Source organism: Orycteropus afer, unplaced genomic scaffold, assembly GCF_000298275.1.
Source record: "Orycteropus afer afer isolate SDZICR_OR568_19922 unplaced genomic scaffold, OryAfe1.0 scaffold00160, whole genome shotgun sequence".
Taxonomy (NCBI): domain Eukaryota; kingdom Metazoa; phylum Chordata; class Mammalia; order Tubulidentata; family Orycteropodidae; genus Orycteropus; species Orycteropus afer.
In genome coordinates, this window is record NW_006921747.1 from 433,782 (window position 1) to 459,486 (window position 25,705).

The following is a 25,705-nucleotide window of genomic DNA, read 5'->3' on the forward strand; positions in this document are numbered from 1 at the left end:
TCATAGCGACCCTACAGGACAGGGTAAAACTGCCCTATAGGGTTTCCAAGGCTGGGAATCTTTATGGAAGCAGACCATCACATCTCCCTCCCATGCAGCAACTGGTAGGTTTGAACTGTCAACCTTCTGGTTAGTAGCTGAGTACTTAACTACTGTACCATCAGGGCTCCTTAAACATGGCGTAGCACAGAGTAGTAATCCAGGACTTCAGTTGTCACTGAGTTGATTTCAAATGAGGGTGATCCCAGGTGTGCCAGAGAAGAACCGTGCTCCATAGGGTTTTCAATGGGTGATTTTTCTGAAGTAAATCACCAGGCCTTACTTCTGAGTACCTCTAGGTAGACTCAAACCTCCAACCTTTTGGTTAGAAGCTGAGAATGTTAACTGTTCTGCACCACCCACAGCCTCCAGCTCAGGAGTAATACTAGGAGCTCTGGTAGCATAGTGCCTAAGGCACTTGACTGCTAACCAGAAGGCTGGTGGTTCAAACCCACTAGCCACTGCTCAGAAGGAAGATGGGGCAATCTACTTCTATAGTGATACTGCCTCGGAAACCCAAGGAGGGGTCACTATGAGTTGGGTCCAACTCAACGGCACATAACAACAACAATAATAAAGAATTCAAGTCAGGTGACCTATGTTTATTGAAACAGCATGTATACTTATTACACTAATGTAGAGAGTGGTCCAGAAGGACATATATACCTGAAGATTAGAAATAGTCTTAGCACTGGATGGCATGATTTTATGTGACTGATTTCTCTCTTTGCATATCTGAATTTTCTTCCTGAGATCTGTACATTGATCATGTTTTCATACCAAGAAAAAAAGGAAAAAACTCAACATCAATAAAAATGAAATTATTAGGAAAAATAAGAACCTGTTAAGATTATTGTTGAGCTCTGGTGGCGTACGTAGTGCCTAAGGCATTTGACTGCTAACGAAAAGGCTGGTATTTCCCGGCCACTCCTCAGAAGGTAGGCTGGGCAATCTACTTCCGTAGTGATACTGCCTCAGAAACCCAAGGAGGGGTTTCTATGAGTCGGATCCAACTCCACAGCAGTGCGTTTGGTTTTTGGTTTGGTTATTAAGATTATAAGAGATTTTTATGGTCTTCTTTGCTCCTAATTGTATGTGTTTTAGTTTTTTTTTTTTACAATGATTGTTTACTATTGTGTAGTTATAAAATATTTAGATGGTGTTAGGAGTATAGGATTCAGGAATCTGCTCTTGCCATCCAGAGTGGAGATGGTTTGGATCATACACATGCAGAACTCACAGTTACCATATTCCAGGCACAGTGCACATCCCAAGTATCTTCAATCATATCATTTATCTTCTCAATGAATCACTGAGGGTAGGTACTATTATTATCTCCATTTCTGAGGTGAGAAAACTAAGGCACAAAAATGTTGAATAGCTTGCTCATGGTCAGGGCAGAGCCAAAATCAAATCCAGTTCTGCTGGGTTTGTGCCCTCCTGTCTCCCAATGTGACTGTCCTCACTCCTAATCTCCACTGTCCTGTGTGTCCACGCTCTGTCCTGGCTGGTCCTTCCCCCTCCTGCTCCTTGGCCCACATACACACCCATTCTAGCAGCCAGAGGATGCTCACCTCGCTGTTGCTGTAGCGTGCGAGTTCAGAGATAAAGCGGATGTGGTCATCCCGGATCTGCACCATCTGCTCGCAGATGTTGTACTGTGGGCTGATGCTGCTCTGGGTGCACGTCCACCTGGGCAAAAAATCATGGGTCAGAGAAAGTCCTACCTGAAGTGCCAGGATGGGACAGGCTCCTTCCACACAGTAGCTGCTCCTGACGCCTCCAACACTCAGCCAACCTGGCCAGCTTCCCTTGGTGGAACCCAAGAGGTATCCCAGGCACCTTAGCAAGGGAGCCTGATAAATCCAATGCCATAGGGACTGCAGGCCGAGTAACAACAGTCCTTCCTCGTTCTCCTTTTGGGTTGGCCTTGTCTAAGGCCTAATCACAGGCTTTTTCCAGGTACCCTGTCCAGGTACTTACCCGGTATATGAACAAGCAAGCAAGGAGGGACTTGCAGCCTCTCTAGGCCTACAAGGGACTGGAATCTAAGCAAAGAAAAAACAGGCTGGGCAACCTCCCTAACATCTCTGACTTGCCATCCTATGGTTGCTACTTAGATTCAGAGGGGGCCTTTGGGCTGGGATTGGGAAAACCTGAATGGGAGTATGCCTCTTTTTCAACAGGGGCCTGGCAACATACAAGCACCCCATGGTGAGGGAGCCAAGATTATTCTGAGAGGCATCTTTTGGTTCTCTCTCTCCCGCTCTCTCTCTTTCCTCCCTCCCTCCCATCCTTCTCCCCCTTCCTTTCCTGTCCCTTTTGGAAGACATCACTAGGAAAACCATCCAGAATTGGAATAAAACTTTTCATTCTCCTTTCCCAAGAGGAATATAAGAGAGCTCCCTTATCTTCTTCTACCATCTGGTGCTGGGTGACCCAGGGACAGACTGGCATGAAATTAAAGCTAGGGCACCAAAAGAGGATGGAAAAACATTTTGGAAAGAATTCACTATTTCAAAAGGAGCACTAAAGTGGTCCTCATAAAAATAAGCAGAATGGTGGCCGACTTCCTCATGTTTATTGTGCACTGTGGTTTTACTTCTGTTTTGAATTACTTGGGTAGGGATGAGGCACTACCATCACTCAAGCCTCTGACACTCTGCCCTGGGTACATAAGCATCCTCCATTCTCAAGCAACTTCAGATGGCTGATAATTCCTCTAGGGAAAAGTGAGGAAACAAGTTCAGTGTTTCTGACTCTGTTTTCCTGTTAAAACTTCTTCCTCACCCACCTGCAGCCGGTGGGATATTAAGAGACTAAACTTATCTTCCTTGGTCAGACTCATCTGTAGGGCTCCAGGCTGGTGGAGTTCAAGGACACTCTATGCACATACTTTTTTTTTTTTAAATAATATCTTACTATGTTTTAGGTGAAAGCTTATACAGCAAACTTTAACCATTTTTATACAAATTGTTCCATGCCATTGGTTACAATTTTTATGATGAGTCAGCGTTCTCATTATTTCCATTCAGTTTGTTTTGTTTCCATTGATCTAGCTTCCCTGCCCCTCCTTGCCTTTTGGGTAAATATTGACCATTTGGTCTCATACAGTTAATTGTTTAAGGGAGCACATTACTCACAGGTGATACTGTTTATCTATTATTTGGCTGAAATGTGACCTGCAGAAATAGCTTCAATTTCAAGTTCAAAGAGTATTTTAGGGCAATTCAGGGGTTCCTCTAGTCTCTAATAGCCTAGTAGGTCTGGCTGTTCTTAGGAATTTGAGTTTTGTTCTACATTTTTCCTCCATTCTATCCAGGACCTTCTACCATGTCCCTGGTCAGAACAGTTGACAGTGGTAGCCGGGCACCATCTAGTTCTTCTGGTCTCAAGTTAGAATAGGCTATGGCTCATGTGGGCTGTTAGTCTCATGAACTAGTTTCTTCTTTGAGCCCTCCTGCATCCCCATGTGCATGTATTTTGATTTCCTTCATTCTCTTTTCTCTATATGATTAGAGACCAATAGTTGTGTCTCACATGGCTGCTCATAAGCTTTTAAGACTTGTGACACTACTCACCAAACTATGAGGTATAATACTATCTCTGTGGACTGGGTTAGGGCAATTGACTAAGTTGTCCCCCGAGACTATAGTCCCAAGCCCTACGACCCAGCAAATTGATCCTGTCAGATATTTGGATATGGCTAGGAGCCTCTGTAACTATCTATGCACATACTTCTAAGGCACTAATGCCCTCCCCCTTGGCTAAAGGATGCTTGGCTCTTTCTGTATGGAAAGGTCACGTTTTTCAACCAAGTACTCAGCTTTGAGAGAGATGGACACAGAAGAAACCTCTTTAACAATTGCAAAGATCAAAGGGGTAGTCAAGGCTACAGCCAGACTCCCTCAACTTCCATGAGGCACTGATAACCCAAATCCTGGCACCAAACCCAACTCATTGCCATTGCATCAGTTCTGACTCATAGCCACCCTGTAAGACAGAGTAGAACTGCCCCATTAGGTTTCTAAGGCTGTACATCTTTATGGGAGCAGACTGCCTCATCTTTCTCCCATGGAGCAGCTGGTGGGTTTGAACTGCTGACTTTTTGGTTATCAGCTGAGCACTTAACCACTGCATCACCAGGGCTCCTCCAATCTTGGCACAGACTACTTTAAATCATGGTTTATAAACTGATCTAAGATGAGGCCATCAACCCGCTTCACAGTTGGAACCATCCAAAGCATATACTCAACTGCATACTTACTGCATGGATAGAACACCTGAGGAGAGAATCAGAGTGAAGAAAACCCAGATGAAGACCAATGTCATCTCACTCCACATAATCACTGAGAGAGCCCACCTCTGCTCCCCACTTCTCAAGGGAAAGACTTTGTTGTCTCACCAGGGGGCAGTGTGGGTCACCGCTGGATGGAGAAGGGGCCATGGCTGTGCTCTGGGCCCTTTTGAGCACTGGAAGCAAAGGTGGATACAAAAGGGCTCAGAGCACGCTCCAAGGCTCCCCTCTGGCCGAGTACCAGTGTTGTGACAGGATCCACCTGCCCAGGGCTCTGGGGAGGGAGGAGGGGCTTAAGTGGCCCCTCGGGCCCCCTGCCCGGGCTGGGCTTGCTCACGGGAGCCGAGAGACATTACGGCAGGCACTCACTTGGACTTGTTCTCTTCATAGTGAGCACTGGTCTTAATGTATCTGGCCAGCTCTATCTGCATGTCGCCGAATAAGGGCACCACCTGCAGCTGCTGCAAAGGAAGCAAACACAGTGTTTGAGTCACCAAGGGAGGGGCTAGGGTGCAGCCTTGGCCAGCTCAGTGGGGAAGGCAGGCCACTGTGTGTGCCTCTGGGCCAACTCCTAGTTTCTGCCTCCAATGATGCTACCATGTGACCCTGAAACAGAAGGAGACTCCTGTCCCTCCAAACCAACTTCATATTCCAGAAAACTGAGCCCAGAGAGGCAGAATGAGTTGTCCAAGATCACCTAGCAGAATGGATAATGGACATGGACCCAACGATCCGCACCCCAGTGCAGCATCCTTTCTGTAATTTTACCCACATTAGAGGATTCATGCTGCTCAGAACTGTGGGCCAGCAGAGGTGTTTGGGTGCTGCTGCTGTCTGGATGCAGAAGGCTTGAGAAATTCCATACTCAAAGTAAGTGAAATCATAATACCTAACACTAGAGGGCAGACAACCCCCACCAGAACCCTAAGGCAGAGGGCGGGAGAAGGCATTTTCAGAGAGTAAATTCCAACTCAGAGTGATCATTTAGGACAGAGTAGAACTGTCCCATAGGGTTTCCCAGGCTGTAATCTTTGTGGAAGCAAAGTGCCACATTCTTTTCCTGCAGAGTTGCTGGTGGGTTCACAGCTGAGCACTTAAATACTTGCTCCAGTAAGGTTCCTCAGAGGCAAGGCGAGTGGTTATTTTCTGCTTCTGATTGAGTAGGCACTCTGCCAAGTGTTTTTAAAACACTATCAATCCATGTAATAACCATCTGAAGTTAAGCCCTATTATCACTTCCATTTTACAGATGAAGAAACTGAAGCTTTGACAGATCCAGGGGCTTTTCACAAAAGTCACATCACCTAGACATCAAAGAGCCAAGAGTATAACTCAGGGTTTTGATTTACCCCTGTAATTTCACTTAATCCTCAAGAAAAACAAACCAACTCACTGCCGTTGATTTGGTTCTGACTCATAGCGACCCTTCCTTGGGTTTCCGATGAGGTATCACTACAGAGGTAGATTGCCCAACCTTCCTTCAAGAAGTGGCTGGTGGGTTTGAACCGCCAGCCTTCTGGTTAGCAGTCAAATGCCTTAGGCGCTACGCCACCAGAGCTCCCTAATCCTCAAGGGAACCATGAAAAATAAATACCCTTTCCGTTCATATTTTTCAATCTGGGCAACTGAGTTTCATGGGTTAGTGACTTTCCTAGAGTTTCTGAGTGGTGCAAATGATTAACATGCTTGGTTACCAACTGAAGGACTGGCAGTTCGAATCTACCCAGAGGTACCTCGGAAGAAAGACCTGGTGATCTGCTTTTGAAAGGTCACAGCCATGGAAAACTCTATGATATGCAGTTCTACTCGTCAGTACATGCGGTCACCATGAGTCAGACTCAACGGCAACTGGTGGGGCTTTTTTTAAGCAACTTCCAGCTATAAAATGGCAGAACCAGAATCCAGATCTGTTTTAGGTGAGGCTGAGGTCTTCCACTCCACTCCATCTCATTCATACTGATTTAAGGCAGTGAGAGTTTGCAAGGATCTTTCAATATAGGCCCTTTTTCCATTTGGGGCATTTCTAAGAAAAATAAAAGTTCCAGCCTTGAAAAGCAAACGAGAGCTATAGGATTCCTTTGGTGATTTATTTTCCCCTAGATCTTGAAAAGTTGGTGGGAGGCAGTGTCCTCTATGCCATAGCTTCAACAGTTTTTCTTTTCAGTGTTAAGCTGGGCTTTTTTATGTTTACCTACTCAGGTTCAACACTAGAATAAAATGATAAAATGGAATTCAATTCTAAAATCTGAAATTCCCTTGCAAAAAACTTAAAGGCTTAATTTAACTGCGATTTTTTTACTTCTATATGTTTGTGGCCAAAAGTTCAAATCTATGAGGTACTGGAATGGACATGCTCAAGACTAAGCATGTGCACAGACACTGATGAGGCCTTTGCCCACAGGCTGAGTGCAAGCTCAGATGGTCTTTGGTGAGCCAGGCAAGAGGATGTGATTCTGTGAATGTGAATCAATTTAAAACCCAACTTTAATCTGTCTACTTCTGTGAGCTCTGATTTGCACTAAAAATTAAAGCAGGAGCTATATGCTGGGGTACACTTTTTTTTTTTTTAAGATAATAAGGGATTTCAGAAAAGGAAACAAAAATAGTATGTGAAAAGAATCATTAGGCTTCCCAGACAAATTCTGGACTGAGACTTGGAAGCATGTGTGACTTTCCTTGGGGCAGCCTCCTATGTTACATAGTCCTCCACTGGGCAGCTGGGGCTTCCCATTCTGCTCTCCTCCCCGCTGATCTCCTCTTTAGAACTACATCACAACCATCAAGTTCCCCTGGCTAACTTCATTCCTATCTCCAGAGAGACTTGGCCCTGATAACCTCCCCTGGCCCGGCACAGCCCCAGCCCCAGTTGCTGACCTTAAAGAACTTGTCAATTTTGCTAAGGTTGATTCTTTTCTTGGCATCCAGTTTGTAAATATTACTGACATTTCCATCCATCAAATATAGGCCAAAGCCCATAACCTAGAATGAGAAGGGACAGAGCATAAGTAGTCATACCCATTTGAAAAGCCTCAAAAAAAAAAGCAGACACACACATACACATACACAAAGACACTGGAGAGACACATTATATTATTGAAAACCCATACATCTTCAAACAAAAAAGGGGAAACATCAGTCTGATTTGAACCAAAAATTTGTTTCTGTGAAATAAAATGGAGAGGTCCTTTAGCATGTTACTATGGTGACTACTTCTTGAGCTCTTACTATGGATGGCTCAGACTGTGTTTAGGACTTTAAAAGGGGTTCTCTTTTAATTCTCACAACAATCTTGTAAGTCAAATTCTATACAACAACCTTATTCTAAATGAGAGGAGGAATCTAGAGAAGGGACACAGAGAGACTAAGCAGTTTGCTCAGGTCACACAGCTAGTAAGTGGCAGAGGTGGGATCTAAACCAGGATCTGACTGAAAACAAAATTTATATATTTAGGTGTTTCTTGAGAAGGACTATGTTTTGCTTATTGTTATATCCCTAGGATCTAGCACATCATAGGCATTTGATGAATACGTGCTAAACACTGAAGGAATATAAAAAATCCTGACCTAAGTAAAGATTCCTGAAGAGCCATTAGTGAATTAAAAAATAAAACAAAAAACTTTGACTGAGAATGCCCTATAATGAGTCAGCTATCAAGGCTACTTCTTGATGTTCCAGTTCATTTAAGAATCTCCTGAATGCTGGCTGGTTTTGATCCTTTCGTCAAATGTACAGCTGGAAGGGGGCCTGGACAACTGGAATGAAAGTAGCTTCCCTTGGCCCACAGTGGCTGCATGATTGCGGGCAATTTTTCTCTCTGTGCCTCCATTTCTCATCTGATACTTCAGAGTAGATCAGAGCAGAGGACTGTTAAGGTTGCTTCCTCCAAGGTGGCATTTTGTGGTTATGTTAGAGGAACTTCAGACTTTTTTCCATTTACTGGTTAGTGGCACCCCCTGGTGGCAGGTGAGTTAACTAATACACACTGCAGAGAGAAGTGAAATGGCAGTTTTGGAGGGCAGACTGAAGAGGGTGGAAAACAGAGAGGGAAGAAGTTGGGGACATTGCATGTGGAAGGATTAAAGACAGGTGAGAGGAAAGGGTCCAAGATGTGAAGGCAACATCTTATTTAGTAAGCTGGACTTGAATTTAGTAACCTGGTTTGTGAAAGCAGTAAGCCTAGGGAGAGCTACAGTAACTGCCTATGCCAAGAACTGGAGATGAGGGACAGCTGGACTTTGAATGGCTTTTTTGCATTTCTGATGGTCCAGAGGAAGCCAGGGAGAGCACACCTCACAGTCACACTGCTCTGAAAACTTAATGGATATGCTAGGGGAATATAAAGAATGGAACACCTCCAGGGCTGGAGGAGAGGGTAAGAAAGGAAATCTACCAGGAGACTTTGGAAAGGGAGCTTCTGGGGAAGAAAGAATAAGAGATTTATGGAGATTGTTCACTTTCACCTTCTGTCTGAGAAATTAGAAACAAAAAAGCAGCTAACGTATGGGGTTGCCATGATTTGGAGCTGATGCAGAGGCAACTTATAAGCAGCTAACAATAGAATAATGGTTAAACAAACGAAGGCTCATCCACATGACATTATTTTAATGGCTGCATAATATCTCAAATACATTTAATGACATGGGATAAAAATTATACATTAAACAATTTATGTGTATTTTTATTTCATATTTTAAAAATACAGTTATTTATAAATTTACATTGTTAATATACATTTATCAGTGTATCATATATTTGGAAAATATGTAAGCCTAGAAAAAATTAGTAGGAAATACATCAAAATGCTAAAAGTGTTATCTCTGGATGGAAACATTATGAGAGATTTGAATTTTTTTTGTTTTTCTGTACATTCTGGAACTTCCACAATGAATAAATATTACTTGTAACTTTAAAATAAAACTTATAAACTGATGAAACAATGGTGACCATCTTGGCAAGATAAAACAAAAGCTTGATGATTTTTATATTCCCTTTGAGTTGGCAACTTCTCTTCTAGGAAGACCCACTTTGCCCAAAGGCAGTTCTAAAAGGGTATTCAGTGTGATAAGCAAATACACACCTACCAGTAGGAGATTCATTACTGAACAATGTCTCTGATACAATAGAATACTTGGCAGCCATTAACAATTACAGAAGGAAACTTTCTTTGTTGGTTACCAGGGATGAGAGGGGAGGGAGGGGAATAATGCTAACCAGGTAAGAGACACATAATGATTTGGGTGAAGGGAAAAAGGCAACATAGCAAAAGGAGGTGATACTAAGGAAAAGGAAGATACAGAGAAGTGCACAAGAGGTACAGAAAGAAAGACACAGGGAAAAAGTAACCATAGGGAGGAAGTGGGAAGATAGTTGTTACATTGTGAGAATTTCAATTAATGTCACAAAAAAAGTATGTGCATGAACTACTGAATGGAAAACAAATTTGTTCTGTAAACTTTTACCCAAATCATAATAAACTTCAGAAACAAAAAAAAGTGAAAAAAAAATCCTTGTTTTTGGAAAGGTGTGCATAATATATTAAGTAGAAAGAGCAGATCACAAGACATTAGGTGAAGTAAGAGCTATATTAATATTTAAGCAAGAAAAAATAAACATTGTTTTTAAACCATTATTTTAAATAAGAAGAAGGGGAGAGTGCAACCAGAGGCCCATGGTATGTGAATGCAGGAAGGTTTACCTTGAGGAGCATATGTTTCTCACTGGGGGTCAGATACATCTTATTCTCATAGTAATCTACGCAGATGTTGACAATGTCGGCCAGCAGCTCCTCATAGCCAGGGATCACTTCCAGTTGCTGATGGAGACACTAAATAGCAGAGTCCTGGGTAAGGTAAGTATCCATTGTGCTCCTACACCTTTACCCACACCACAACAGAGTATTCAGACCACCCAGGGGGGTCTGAGGGTGCATGGTGCCCACTCACTGCCTGGGAGTCACAGCACACCCAAGTGAGGGGACCTTGCATACCAGCCACAGCTGGTACCTGAATCCTCTCCTCAATGTCCCTATAAGTGGCTGTTCCTACTTGTCTCCCATGGCACGAACTCACTCACCTGAGGCCCTTGATTTTATTCCCCAGCTGTTCTGAGGGTAAAGGTTTTTTCTTGGGCTGAACTGAAAAGCAGCTCAGCTCTATGGTTTACTGGTTGCCATCAAGTCGACTCTGACTCGTGATGACTCCGTGTGTGTCAGAGTAGACTCACAGAACTGTGCTCCATAGGGTTTTCAATGGCTAATGTTTTGGAAATAACTCATTAGGCCTTTTTTCCAAGGTGCCTCTGATTGGACTCAAACCTCTAACCTTTCAGTTAGCAGCCGAGTGTGTTAACCATTTACACTATCCAGGGAATCCTTACATCAATAGGCCTATAGGAATTTTGGTTTAGTTTTGAGGTTATCTACTAGACTCCTCAGACCAATGGCAGGGAAGAGTCAGCACAGTGGGGGAGAGCTGAGCCAGTAGGTGTCTCCTTCCTGTTAAGTAGCCTAGAAACATTTCCTGTCGGAGGAGGGCCAAGGGACAAAAGAGACCCCTGCTGCGTTTCCAGGGGAAGGGGTATCTACTGATAATGCTCCCCCACAGCAAAATGGGGCTGAATCCTGGGAAGGAAAACTTGAAGCACCCAAGGCTGAGCAGCCTTCACAGTCAGCAAAGAGTTGGATGGGCAGTGTGAGCTTGGGGTCCTCCGTGAGAGAGGTTTGAGCCTTAAAACCCCTGAAACAGGAACAGCTTTCTCCCAGGTGTAGTCTGGGTCCTGCTGGCATTCTTGCTAGTGTCAGTTTAAACTGGGTCGACAGATGAATGCAGTGGGTTACATTACGCTGTGCCCAGACTGTGGAATGTGAGAGCAACAGCTGACTGTGGGTGCCCTGGCAAAGTGAAGCAATAACAGCTATAGCTTCCAAAGTGCTTACTATATGCCAGACTGTGTGTGAAGTTTTTTTTTTTTAATATACTGTTTCATTTACTTCTCACAACAAGGCTCTGATGTGATTGATTTTCAAAATACCCTCAAAATACTAGCCCCATTTTACAAAAGGAGGAAACTGAGGCTTAGAGCCAAGGTCTCACAGTAGGTCAATGATGAGTCCAGGATTAGAAAACAAGGCAGTTTAACTCCAGAACTCATGGTTTCACCCACTACATTGATGGGAGGGGCAGAGCACTGGCTGAAAAGGCTCAGAGAACAAAAACTGGAGAGGATTAAAGGATTAACTGTGGTTGGGAGAGGAGATTTAAGATTGCAGCTTTATTTCATTCTCACAGAAGGCTGTGCCTAGGCAGTGGAGACAGAGAGGTCTGGGTTGAGTTTGTCTGCTTGCAGTCAAACTCTATCTCTAGGCCCCTGCCTGGCATCCCTGAGAAGCCAAACCAGGACAAGGAGTGTGCCATCACCTGGGTGATCCTGTTGTGGTTGGCCAGGAACATGGAGAGGTTCTGGGATTCCTGGATAGACTGCGGGTCTGCCATCTTCCTCAGGAACTGTGCCGCCCTGAAACACAGAATGTAGGTGCTGCCAAGAGGACTGCTCAAGCCAACTGGATAAACCATATCTCGTGGGTTCCAGCTCCCACACAGCCCAAGGTCTGCCCAGAATCACACTGTCCCTCCTCAAGATTAATATACTATGAATACCACAAGTTACTTTAATGCCAATGGAAAGTATGTTGGGAAGTCATTTTGGGGGGACTGTTTACTCCCCTATGATAAACGTACCTGAAATTAAAAGGGAAGAAGGCACCTAAAATCACTGAAACTCAAACTCAGAAAGTTTAAAGGCAATTAAAGCCAGCTGCCATGGAGTCAACTCTGACTCATGGTGGCCACATGTATATCAGAGCAGAGCTGTGCTCCACAGGGTTGTCAATAGCTGACTTTTTGGAAGTAGATCACCAGGTCTTTCTTCTGAGGCACCTCTGGGTAGATGAGCACCCCCAACCATCTGCACCATCCAGGGACACCTAAAAGTACCTCTTGTTGTTTGGTGCTGTAGAGTCCAATTCCAACTCATGATGGCCCTACATGACAAAGCAGAAATGCCCCATAGGGTTTTCTAGGCTATAATTTTTACAGGAACAGATCACCAGGTCTTTTTCCCATGGAGTCATGGGGTGGGTTCAAACTTCCAACCTTTCAGTTAGCAGCTTAACCATGGTGCTTAACTGTTGTACCATTAGGGTCCCTTAACCAAAACCAAACCAAACTCACTGCCATCAAGTCAGATCCAACTCACAGCGACCCCTCCTTGGGTTTCTGAGGCAGTATCACTACAGAAGTAGAGTGCTCAACCTTCCTTCTGAGAAGTGGCTGGTGAGTCCCTCAGCATCCCACAAACAAGCCAAGAGTGGTAAGATAGAAAAGTGAACTGAGACCCTCACCCTTATGCCAACTTTCAACCCCCCAGAGAAAGTGTGTAAGTTATGGAGAACAATATTGGCAGGATGGTTTGTGTTTTGTCACTTTTTTGGTTATTTATCAGAAAATCTAGAAGTTTCTAGCTCTGGTGGCATAGTGCCTAAGGCATTTAACTGCTAACCAGAAGGCTGGCGGTTCAAATCCACCAGCCACTCATCGAAAGGAAGATTGGGCAATCTACTTCCATAGTGATACCTTGTCTGAAACCCAAGGAGGGGTCGCCATGAGTTGGATCTGACTCGATGGCAGTGAGGTGGGTTTTTTTTTTTTTTTTGGTTCTAGAAGTTTGTAAAGTCAAGTATTGCATGAAAAACAAAAGTCTACCTAACCTAACAGGACACAGAAGAAGGGATGATGGGCTAGGGAGTACAAATAGATCTCAGAAGAGAGAAAGCCTCAGCTGCCTGGATGCCCACATCCTAAACTGATGGTGGTGAAGCCTATGTGATGAAATGTAACAGCAGATAGGATGCCTACCCTGCTGAGGGCTCGAGGTGGTCACCAGAAGATGTGGGTTGTGGTGGCAATGGAAGTGGTTGGCCATAACCGGGAGATATTTGGGGAAGACTGTATACAATGAGCTATACATGAAATCTTTGTGAAAGTTGTCATTTCTGAGTCAGGACTGCAATAAGGCCCTGCCTGCTGGGAGCCCCTGATTTCACAGCTCAACCAGGAGGATAAAATTGTTAGAATCAGCCTCTTCTCTGCTTTCTCCAGTTACCTCAGAACTCCGAGGGATGTGGGCCAAGGAGGAGGAGGGTCCCTCCCTGTCAGTAATATAGAATGTCTTCCCAAGCTGTTTGTCCAGACATTTGACAGCTCCTCTGAGCTTTAATCAACATAGAAGATGTATGTTGTGCTTGCCATTCCCCCGGTTGGATGACTGCATCCTGGGTTTTTGAGAAGAATGACTCCTCCTACCCCCTTCTCAGATCTTCTGGCTCTTCTTTCTTGTAAACTGACACTGAGTTCCCACCTCCAAGAGTAAACACATCCAATCAGAGCACCATCCCATCTCTCCCTGCCCACACAGCCCAAGATGGATGAACGATAATCCTCCCGGGGACTTTTGCAAAAAGTGTTTGGTGAAGAAGCATCCCTTCCTTTCCTTAGTAGTTGCTACACTGGCCAGAGGGAAGTTTGAAGCTTCAGTCACCATAGGCCATGAGCCTGCCTGAGAATGAAGCTAATATAGAGGAAAGTTGAGCTGAGAGGTGGACAGAGCTGGAGGACTAACATCTTTTGAGTACCTGGGTCCAAGTATGCCTGAACTTTGCGGTTCCAGTCTTCAATTATTTCCTTCTTTTATATAAGCATTTTGAAATGGTTTCCTGATTCTCACCAAAAATAACTATTTTATGACTAACTTAATAGTCTCATACCACACGGGACAACAGAAAACCCCACTACTCCGTGTGGTAGTGGTAGGGAGATGGAATGTGGATTAGATTCCATCCTAAGAGATAAAACCCTGTAAACCCTCTAAATACCCAGCTCTACACCTTATCCCTCAAACCACAAAAAGAAATACAAGCCCATTCCCATTGTATGTGGGCAATGGTTGCTTTGGTTCTGGAGACAGAACCTGGCAGAAGGATTCCATCCATGCCTTCCCCTTGGCTGGGGAAGAAGAGCCAGGCTGGGGAAGGACAGAATGTGGGGAGGGTGCTCTGACCTCTTATAAGCAGAGTGGTCATTCTTGACGCTGCACTTCATGTTCTTCAGTTCATCCAAGACAGCAAACATGTTGATGAACTTGCCCAGGGTCAATAGGTAGGCCTCGGAGACAAAGTCCTTCCTCCGCTCGGCATGGCACAGGCGCTTCACTTCACTGCAGAACCGCTCGATGGCCTTGCGCTGCAGGCAGAGGGCAGGGCATATGGAACAAGCTATTCAGAAGGGCGGCTAGCTGCTCTCTCTATGGGGAGTGGAGTCAAGGCTCCCCAGAGTCCTAGTCAGCGCACTGACATTTAGAGAAAAGAGAAAGGCACATCTGCCAGGTGACCCTTCTCCCAAAGGTCCCCAGATCCAAAGCTGATTTCTAGAGGGGAGCCTGGAATCTGCCCCAAAGTGAGTCAAGCTAATTGATCTTTTTAATGCATTATTTGCTGAGAGGCATTATGTCTTATTCATATTTGTATCCCCAGCACCCAGGGCAGTGTCAGGCACCAGACAATAAGGAGGTATCTACAAAGAATGAGACAGACATTCAGAAAAAAATATTAATTCATTTAATAACTATCGATTAAGCACCTACTATGTACCAGGCACTGTTCTAGGTACTTTGGTAGCAGGGAGCAAAACAGAAAGAAATACAAAACAATACAAAATAAAAACAACCTAACTCTGCCCTAAGGAACTTAGTATGTTATAGTGAGGGAAGACAGAAAGCAAAATAAGTAAGTAAATTCTCTATATTAGATTATAATACGTGCTACAGAGGAAATAAGGAAAGCAAGAGGGCTAGGAAGGGCTGGAAGGTGCTGTAACTTTAACAGAAAGATCAGAGGAGAAATCATCAAGAAGTGACTTTTAGGAAAAGGATTTGAAAAAGGAGAAGGGGAAAGACATGAGGGTGACTGGGGAAATGCATTCCAGGTAGTATGAACAACCAGTGCAAACAAAGGCCCTGAGACAGAGTGTACAGGTATGCTCAAGGGATGGGAAGGAGGTTAGTGCCCTGAGGGCTGGATTGAGTGGTAAGTCAGGAAGGGACAGAAGGGGAGTCAGAGAGGGGCCAGGCCCAGACCACACTATGTCTTGTGGTGAGGGCTCAAGCCTTAACACTTAGCAAGCGGGGGAGATGTGAGAGGGTTCTGAACAGGATAACATGGTCTGAATGATACTTTACTAAGGTCACAGTAGGAGCTCTGGTGGCGTAATGCCTAAGGGATTTGACTGCTAACCAGAAGGCTGGCAGTTCAAACCCACCAGCCACTCCTCGGAAGAAGACTGGGCAATCTACTTCCATAGAGACACTGCCTCAGAAAACCAAGGAGGGGTTGCTATGAGACAGATCCAACTCAACGGCAGTGAGTGAATTTAGTAAGGTCAACAGTAGCTGCTGTGGTGAGAACAGATTAGAAGAGGAAAGGGTAGAATCAAGGAGAATAGTTAAATGAATAATGAATGCATGTAAAGGTAGAGTCATCGTGTAACCTAGTAATTCTACTCAAAGGGATATTCCCAAGAGAAATGAAATCATATGCCTACTCAAAAACTTATACACAGATATCCATAGCAGCATTACTCACAACAGCCAAAAAGTGAAACCTGCCCCAAAGTCCATCAAATGATGAAGAGACAAGCAAGATGTGGCAAATATGTACAAGGGAAAGATATTCGGCCATAAAAAGGAACAAAATATGCTACAATGTGGATGAACCTTGAAAATATTATGCTAAGTGAAAGAAGTCATAGTGTACATTCCACATAGTATAGATGTCATTTATATGAAATGCCCAGAAAAGGCAAATCCATAGAGACAAAAAGGAGATGAATGGTTGCCAGGGGCTGGAGGAAGAGGAGCTTGGGATGACTGTAAAGGGTACAGCGTTTCTTTTTGAAGTGATGAAGAACGGTCTAAAATTGATTGTGGTGATGGTTGAGCAACCCTGTGAGTATATTAAAAAAACACTGAATTATACACTTTAAATGGTTGAATTGTATGGTATGTAAATTGTATCTCAATAAAGCTGTTACCAAAAAACAAAACAAAAAACCAAAAAAAAAAATCACAGTTGAACAACAAATAAAAGGTTACTGTGGTAATCCTGAGAGAGAGAGAAAGGAGGGGGGGGAAGAGAGAGGGAAAAGAGAGAGAGAGGGAGGGAGGGAGGGAGGGAGGATGGATGTGGGAGAGAAATTAGTCCTCAAAATGGCAGCTGTTTTTCTTCACACCATTATCTCAGTAATAAGGCACCTTGTCACTCCTATGATGCGATGTCCAGCTAGCTAGTCATTCTTTTCCTTTAAAGACCAGACTAAGCTACACTTTCTGCTTCCAGAGTCTAGGTCTGATGGACAGCCTGTGATGATGGAAATGTTCTATATCTGCACTGTCTAATATGATAACCACTTATCACATGTGACTATTGAATATCTGAAATGTGGCTAGTGCAACTGAGAAACTGCATTTTAAAATATTTAATTTTAATTAATTTAAATGTCTGTTGCTTGTGTTGTTAAATGCCATCGAGTTGGTTCTGACTCATAGTAATCCTATGTACAACAGAAGCAAACAGTATCATGTCCTGCACCATCCTCACAATCATTGCTATGTTGCAGCCCACATTGCTATGTTGCAGCCAATGTGTCAATCCACCTCATTGAGGGTCTTTTTTTTGCTGACCCTTCTCTGGGGTCTGGTTCTTCTCTAAGGACTGGTTCATCCTGATATGTCCTTTAAATAGCCACTATATGTGGCTAATAGCAACCATATTAGAGTGGAGAGTTCTAGATTGTTCCAGATCCTCCCTTCTCTAAATACTTCTTATCAGAGGTCCTTAGGTTATCATTTAAGCAGTTTGTGATATTTGTTTTCTCTTGGGTCTTTCTTCCCTGGATATTTCTTCTTTCTTGGATCTTCCTTCCCAAAAAGATATTAGACTCACTGAAGGCAGGGCAATAATGGCAGTCGTAATAACGGTGATTTATTGAACCCATTCAGTAGCCAAGGCTCTACTTGGCTTCGTATGTGACCTTATTGAATCTTTACCACTAATCTGTAAACCTGACCTATTACTGTCAAGTCGACTCTGATACAGGGTGTCAGAGTAAAATGTACTCCTTAGGATTTTCAATAACTATAACCTTCCAGAAAGAAATCGCTAGGCCAGTCTGTGTTGCTGCTGGATAAATTCAAACCACCAACCTTTCAGTTAAGTAATCAAGTGCAACTGTTTTTGCACCACCCAGAGACCTGGAAATAGGCATTACCACCAACTGAGAAACCTTCAGGTCAGCAATGTTAGCTCACATGCATAAGAACGTGGCAGAATTGGGGTAAGACTTGAGTTTCTCATCCTTCCAGCCAATGCTCACAGGAAATCCCTGGCTCCATTTTCACCTTTCCCCAAATACTCCCATCCCCCCATCCCCAGAGGGCTAGCACAGCACTGAGTGGGTAGACATTTAACCAGCCCCAGAACAACTCATGGAAGGCATGGGGTGTGTCCTGACACCCACCCTGGGGTATAGAAGGGTCCTAAGTGTTCAATGTACATTCCTGAATAGCTTCTGACATAACCACAATAACCAACTTGCACGTATTCCTTTTCCTTCGTCATTTCTGTTTAACCACCATCTTCTACTCATGGAAAGCCCTGGCTCTCTTTTCTCTTTTCCTCATTTAAATGGTCACTCTTGGCCTCACAATTGGCCTCCCTGCATCATTATTGACCCCACATTCCTCCTCCAGTGCCTATTTCAAAGAGCAGCCAGAGCACTGTTGGAAAACCTTAAATTAGATCATAGCACTAAAAACCTTCAATGGCTTCCAGTGGTGAGTGAATAAAATCCAAATATCCTTTTCACAGCCCACTGCCTGGCCTGCAGTGCCTGACATGATCATGCCTCTGCCTTTCTCTCCAACCTCACCTTTTACTGCTTCCCCTCCTTACTGGACTGCAGCAGCCCTGGCTTCTGTTTCCAAAACATGTCAAGTTCACGCAGGCCTCAGGGCCTTAGCCTTTGCAGTACCCTCTGCCAGACACACTTTTCCTCCAGATCCTCACATGACAGCTTCTTTCTCACCATAGAGAACCCAGTTCAATGTCTCCTTCTGAGAGGCCGTCCCTAAAGCTGGACTCATGTTGCAGGTACTCTCCATTACAGAATCCTCTTTTTATTCCATTCACAGCATTTACTTTGCTCTGTAATTATTATGTATTATTGTCTGTATGTCCCTCTACCCAAATGCACTTGTACACTCACTAGGATGTAAATTATACGGAGGGGGAAATTTGTCTTTCTTACTCACCCAGGGGTATAGAGGGCACTCAAAGAGCACTTACTAAAAAAATAAATAAATAGCATGGCAGGAAATGCCAGATGCCAGTGTCTAAGCCTCCTGGTCCTGATCCACTCCCACCCTCACCTGAAAGTACATGAACTTCATGAGCTTGGTGACCTCTGGCTCCAGCACCTCCACTGTCTTCTCATAGATCTCCACTCGGTTGGGCTGCTCATTGCACTTCACCTGTGGGGGAGAGATGGGGTCACACATGCTGATTTGCCTAAGTAGTCCTGGTTCACACCATTATCTTAGTAATAAGTCCCCTTGTCACTCCTAAATGTCAGAGTAGGCTAGTTAGCCCCTGTCAGACAGTTCTGCTAGGGGGCAGACTGTTTTCCAGAGTTTAGCTGCAAAGAAGGAACCAGTTGGTCCTTAGACTACAACCCCTTCCCCTCCCTCCCTCCTATGCCTGATCATGAACTGTACACATAGGTCTGCATAGTCTCCATCCTTACCCCATGGAGCCTGGCTAGATTCTAAGCAGAGAAAACTGTTTTGTCTATGGCTCCAGATGTACCTGGGACAAAGCTCCTCCACCCATACCCAGGCCAACATTGGCCAACATAAGATGTGTTGATCAAGAAAGGCATTTGCCTGCCCAGAGGTTTTCAACCAGCACGCGCATCTGAATCACCAGACTGACATTTTCACAGCACGCATGCCCCAGATTGCTAACAGGTCAACCGAATTTGAAGAGTGAGCAAAGATAAGTACAAGGACATTCTTTATACTGTTGTTAGGGCATTCTTAAAGTGATAACAACTTAAATAGCCCCAGACAATGATTGAATGAATAAAATATACTATGGTACATTCATACAATATTATCATAAAATTGTTAGAAGGAACAAGATAAGATGCATATGAACTGACAGGAAAAGATGGTCATGAGAAACTGACAGGAAAAGGTGGTCATGAGAAACTGACAGGAAAAAAAAGTTGCAGCACAGTTAAGTATAATTTGATCCCATATTTGTTAAGTGAAACATAAAACAGAGAGCGTATGCATGTTTATATATAATGCAGTCACAGAGAATCTGAAAGGGTGAAAAACAAACTGTTAATAGTTGTTACTTCTAGGGACTAGGATTAGGACGACGGGAGAGGAATGGCTTCTGCCTCCTTTACACCCCTCTGGTTTTTTGGTTTTGTTAAAACGAGACTCACTAGTCTCATGATGAAGATGATGATGATAACAATAATATCTTTATGTACTGACATGAAAAAGTCAATAATATGGAATTAAGTGGAAAAAGAGCAAGTGGCAGAACAATATAAATAAGAAAAACACTCCTGTCAGTGCTAATAATTTATAAAATAATATACATGCAAGGAAAAAGATCCAGAAGAATATGTAGCAAAGTATCATAATAGTGACAGCAAAGGGATGGTAGGATGTCTTATATTTTGTTTTATATACTTCTGCAATGGTTTGGGTGCAGTACAATTAACATATACTACTTCTGAAATAAAATACACTGAACAATTTTTTTTTTTTTAAGTCACTGGCATGGGATCTTGTCATTAGTCTTATGGAAAGCTCTCTGAATGACTCCAGCATGCATCCCTGGCCAAGAGGCCCAGCATATACCCTTGGTCAAGAGGTCCTGCTCTGCTCCCTGTTACCTTGAGAAGATGCTGTTCACAGCTCTTTGTGCTGTACACATGAGGGTAACAGTGCCTCCTGGAGGGAAAAGAGGGCCACACAGCTGGGACAGTCTCACCTGGGGGATGGCCCGGGAACAGCTGCGCCAGGTATACAGCATGACCGCATACTCGTGCCCTTCTTCCAGCATTTCATTCTGAAATAGCAAAACACACTCAGCAGGAAGAAACGACACTGGAGCCACATGGCTGTTCAACAACCCCCTAAACCATCAAGTATCAAAGGACCAGCAGCATCAGCACCACCTGGAGGCTTAATAGAAATGTAGAATCTCAGGCCCCTTCCTGGGCCTATGGAACAAGAATCTGCTTTTCGACAAAATTCCCAGGTGACTCACATGCACAGAAAGCTTGAGAAGCACTGGCCTACATCATCCATCTTAGACACCTGAGGGCTCTGCAACCAGGCCACATTTTTCAAACAGATGGATGGCCACCGTAGAAAGAATGAGGCAAAGCTGTGTGTTTCCATGGCAACAGGTGCCCCAGTTATACTGTGAGCAGGAAAATAACAAGTAGCAAAACACTACGTACAGTAGATGGGTTAAAAAATAAAACAGAGCGTAATTACAATAATATACATTATTATGTATTGAAAAAGTTTTTGGTGGAATATGTACCAAGTGATGACTAGCAAGCTCTCAAGGGGCCTTTTACTTTTTATATCACACTGTATTATAATGTTTCCACTCTCATAAGAGCCCATGTTGCTATTTTACAAACAAGAACATGATTAATATCAAATTTTAAAAAAATAATAAATAGAGCAGATAGCAAAACCAATAATAGGATGAATCTGAAAAATACAGTGACGACTCACCTCACTTCTAAGTGCTACTGTGGAAATATCCTAAAGTCAGGGGCCAAATATCTGGGCTCAAGTGCCAGCTTCATCACTTTTTGGCCTTCAGTAAATTCTTTCATAAGCTAAAACTGTCCTCTTAGTTATCTGTTAAGTGACGATAATAATAACAATCTCACAAGCACAAAGAATTATGTCAGCATTAAGTGGGAAAATATATATATATACATACACACACACACATACATACTAGGTAATCTGAAAATGGAGTTAAGAATATTACTAGGAATGAAATCTGGCAGGTTCTGAAAAAGTAAAGCAGAGTTACCATATGACCCAGCAATTCTACTCCTAGGAACATATCCAAGAGAATTAAAAACATATGTCCACGTGAAAACTTGTATATGAATGTTCATAGCAATATTCATAATTGCAAAAAGTAGAATGTCATGGATTGAATTCCGTGCCTCCAAAAAGATACATTGAAGTTCTAACCTCTGGACTTTGTTTGGAAATACGGGAGTAGGGCAAGTTCCAATTCAACATGAGTGGTGTCCTTATAAAAAAGGAAAAGAAACACAAAGAGATAGGGGAAAGACTATCACATAAAGATGCATCTATAAGTCAAGAACACCTGAGGCTCCCGGAGCCTGGGAGAGACAAGAAAGGACCTTCTTCCAGAGACTTCAGAGGGAACACGGCCCACCTGACACAATGATCTAGCCTCCAGAATTGTGAGACAATAATTTTCTGTTATGTAAAGCCCCACCTTGTAGTACTTTGTTATGGCAACCCTAGGAAATTAATACTGTGGAATCAACCCAATTGTTCATCAATTGTTGAATGGATTAACAAAAAGTGGTGCTATCTATACAATGGTATATTATTCAGCCATAAAAAACAATGAAATACTGACATATGCTACAACATGGATGATGAATCTTGAAAGTATTATACGTTAAGTGAAAGAATCACAAAAGACCACATATTGTATGATTCCATTTACATCAAACGTCCAGAACAGACAAAGCTATTGAGGCAGAAAGTAGATTAAAGGTTGCATAGGAATAGAGGGGGGAGCTCTCGTGGCATAGTGCCTCAGGCATTTTGACTGCTAACCTGAAGGTTAGTGTTTCAAAGTCACTCCTCAGAAAGAACGTTGGGCAACCTACTTCTGCACTAATACCACCTCAGAAACTGAAGGAGGGGTCGTTAGGAGTCGGATCCAACTCAAAGGCAGTGATGTCCTATGCGTCCAGGAATAGAAGGAGGAGCCCTGGCAGTATAGTAGCTAAGCATTGGCTGTTAACCAGAAAGTTGGTGGTTTGAACCCACTGGCTGATTGGTGGGAGAAAAGACCTGGTGATCTGCTTCTATAGAGATTTCAGCCTAGGAAAGTTCTACTCTGTTCTACCAGGTCATTCTGGGTCAGAATCCACTGGAGGGCACCTAACAACAACAGGAATAGGGGAAGGGCATTGGGAATAACTGCTAACACTCGTAAGGTTTCCTTTTGGGATGATAGACACTAGACAGTGGTGATGGCTGCACAATATTGTGATTACACTGAATTGTACACTTTAAAATGGTGAATTTTCTGTTGGCAGGACTATAAAATGGGGCAAGCTCTGTTGAAAACAATATGGCTCTTCCTTACAAAGCTGGAAACAGAAATACCATGTGATCCAGCAATCCCACTGCTAGATATATATCCTGGGGAAATAAGAGCCATGACACAAACAGATATATGGATACCTATGCTCTGGAGGTGTAGTGGGTAACTACACCAGAAGGACAGTGGTTCAATCCCATCAGCTGGTCCACAGGAAGAAGATGAGGCAATCCGCTTCTGTAACATTTACAGCCTTGGAAGCCCAATAGGGATTGCATGAGTCGGAAGCGACTCGAGGGCAGTGGATCTGTTTTTTGGGTTTCCGAGGCAGTATCACTACAGAAGTAGGTTGTCCCATCTTCCTTCCGAGGCGTGGCTGGTGGGTTTGAACCGCCAGGCTTCTGGTTAGCAGTCAAGTGCCTTAGGTACTTTGCTACCAGAGCTCCTAACTAGAGGGTAAACAGATATTAAAAAAAAAAAAAATGGTGAATATGGTTATGTGAATTATATCTCAAAAAATACAACTGAAAACATATTACTAGACCATCTCTTTGGAAACATTTGTATCTATACAAAACAAACCTTTACCAGTTTATATTTAATCTACATATCGTATCTATTTCACAATGTCTTGCTAGTACAAGATCAAATTTAATTTGGAATTTATTACTTATTATTGTTCTGTTTTCAACAGCAAATGTTACTGATAAGTCATACTTTCAATTCTTAATTTAGAATACATTTAAATCAGCAACATGTTTCCTCTGAGATAAGGGGGAACCAAGACCAAGTTAGTGGGTCACCTAGTGCCATCTGCCTCAGAACATATGTCAAAAAAGGGAAATGATATCAACGTAGGGAACATGTGTTTATTTCTTAGCACCAAACTGCCCACCAGCAGGTATGAGTAATTCCAACTGATTTATTCAACTAATGTTTGAGTGACCACTCATCAAGCACCAGGTACTATTATGCTGGGATTAGTACAGTAAACAAGAAGATGGAGACTTGCATTTATGGACAGTTCAGTTGATCATCAACCAATATGATGTAATTATGCCTAGAAGTCAGGATGATGAAGGAAAAAGAGAAATGGGCAGAGCCTCAGGAGACTTGAGTTCTGGCCCTGGCTCTGCTTGGCCCACCTTTTAACTTGTTAATGTCATGGTTTTCTCATTTGGAGTTGGCCTAAATCCTGCGTTCTCAACTCTGGCTGTACATTAAAGATGGAAAACTGTCAAGACCTGTAATGCTCAGGCCATGTCCTAAACCAACTAAATCACTGTCCCTGGTATGGGGCCCAGAAGGAACTCTGGTGGCATAGTGATTAATGCATTCATCTGCTAACCAAAAGGTTGGAGGTTTGAACCCATCAGCCACTCCATGGGAGAAAGATGAGGCAGTCTGCTTCCATAAAGATATACAGCCTTGGAACCCTGCGGGGAAGTTCTACTCTGTCCTATAATGTCACTATGAGTCAAAATCGGTTTGATGGCAGTAGGTAAATCGGGTAGGGCCCAGGCATTAGTATTTTTTTAACACTTCCCAGGCAATTCTAATGTCCAGCCCAAGTTGACAGCTGTAGGACTAAGGATCTCTAAAGACCTTTATATAGCTAAGATTCTGTTAGTCCTTGACAAACTACTTAATATGAGTCCAGCTCAAATTTCAGGGAGGGTGGAGATAGACTGTATCTCTCAGCATCTACTTTGCCTCTACCATATCACCTCCAGCAAAGAACTTCAACGGCTCCATGCAGACTGATCAATTACATGGTTTATGTATGTTTCCTCCTTCTCTTCTGACTATCCTGTCCATTGAGATATTTACCTTGCTCAAAGTGTGGACAACTGAAATATAAGATGATGCGCATCCACTGAATCCCCTTTGCAGTTGATAAGCTACTCTAGAGAAAGATTTAGTAAAGTACTAAGTGGAAATAGTTGAATGGAAAAGTGATATTTGAGGATCATCCATTAAAGTTAACAGTACACTACTCTTAACCCATGTCTAAAACCATATCAATGCTATCTCAGTGGTAGGCAGAATAATGGTCCCAAAGAACTCCATATCCTAACCCCTGGAATTGGTGACTATGTTACCTTATATAGCAAAAGATGTGACTAAGCTAAGGACCTGCAGGTGGACACATTATTCTGGATTATCCAGGTGGGCCCAAGTTAATCACATCGATCCTTAAAAGCATGGAACCTTTACCAGCTGTGGTCAGAAGAGATATGACAATGGAAACAAAATCAATGAGATGCAACATTGATGATTTTGAAAAGGAAGAAGGGGGCCATAAATCATGGAATATGGGTGGCCTCCAGGAGCTAGAAAAAGCAAGGAAACATATTTTCCCCTAGAGTCTCCAGAAGAAACAGTCCTGTGAACGCTTTGATTTTAACCCAGTGAGACCTGTATCAGATTTCTGATCTATGTTGTTGTTCTGATCTATAGTAAGATAATAAATTTGTGTTATTTTAAGCTACTACATTTGTGGTAATTTGGTACAGCAGCAATAGGAAGTTAATATAATGTTTCTTCAAACCAACCTTTCCTCCCAACTTCTCTACTGGTGTTCCTGGCCTAGTGTATCAGGTAATGGCTTCATCATTCCCCCAGGCATGCAGGGGAAACCTTGGTCAGTGTGGCCCCTGTTCCATCTGCATCAGCACCGAGCTAATTGTTAAGCCAGGTGGAGTGGACCTCCAATGACTCTCCTATCCATATCCTCTTTGTGATCCCTCAATGCCAACACCTTCATTCAGGCCTTAATGCCTGAATGTAGATAATTGTTATTATCTCTTAACTGCTTTACTTGCCTTTAATCACC

At 43.2% G+C, this 25,705-nt stretch overlaps 1 protein-coding gene across 1 annotated transcript in view; it reads right to left on the reverse strand.

Annotated features, from left to right (window-relative positions):
- The window catches only part of CYFIP2 (cytoplasmic FMR1 interacting protein 2), a 182,008-nt gene that overhangs the window by 151,567 nt on the left and 4,736 nt on the right, over window positions 1–25,705 (reverse strand). Inside the window, exons 3-10 of the mRNA XM_007946403.2 lie at window positions 20,515–20,592; window positions 18,873–18,974; window positions 14,451–14,632; window positions 11,753–11,849; window positions 10,033–10,161; window positions 7,211–7,315; window positions 4,706–4,797; window positions 1,614–1,731 (exon numbers count right to left, since the gene is read on the reverse strand). Of these exons, the coding sequence (XP_007944594.1) occupies window positions 1,614–1,731; window positions 4,706–4,797; window positions 7,211–7,315; window positions 10,033–10,161; window positions 11,753–11,849; window positions 14,451–14,632; window positions 18,873–18,974; window positions 20,515–20,592 (903 nt within the window). The remainder of the gene's footprint in view (window positions 1–1,613; window positions 1,732–4,705; window positions 4,798–7,210; window positions 7,316–10,032; window positions 10,162–11,752; window positions 11,850–14,450; window positions 14,633–18,872; window positions 18,975–20,514; window positions 20,593–25,705) is intronic.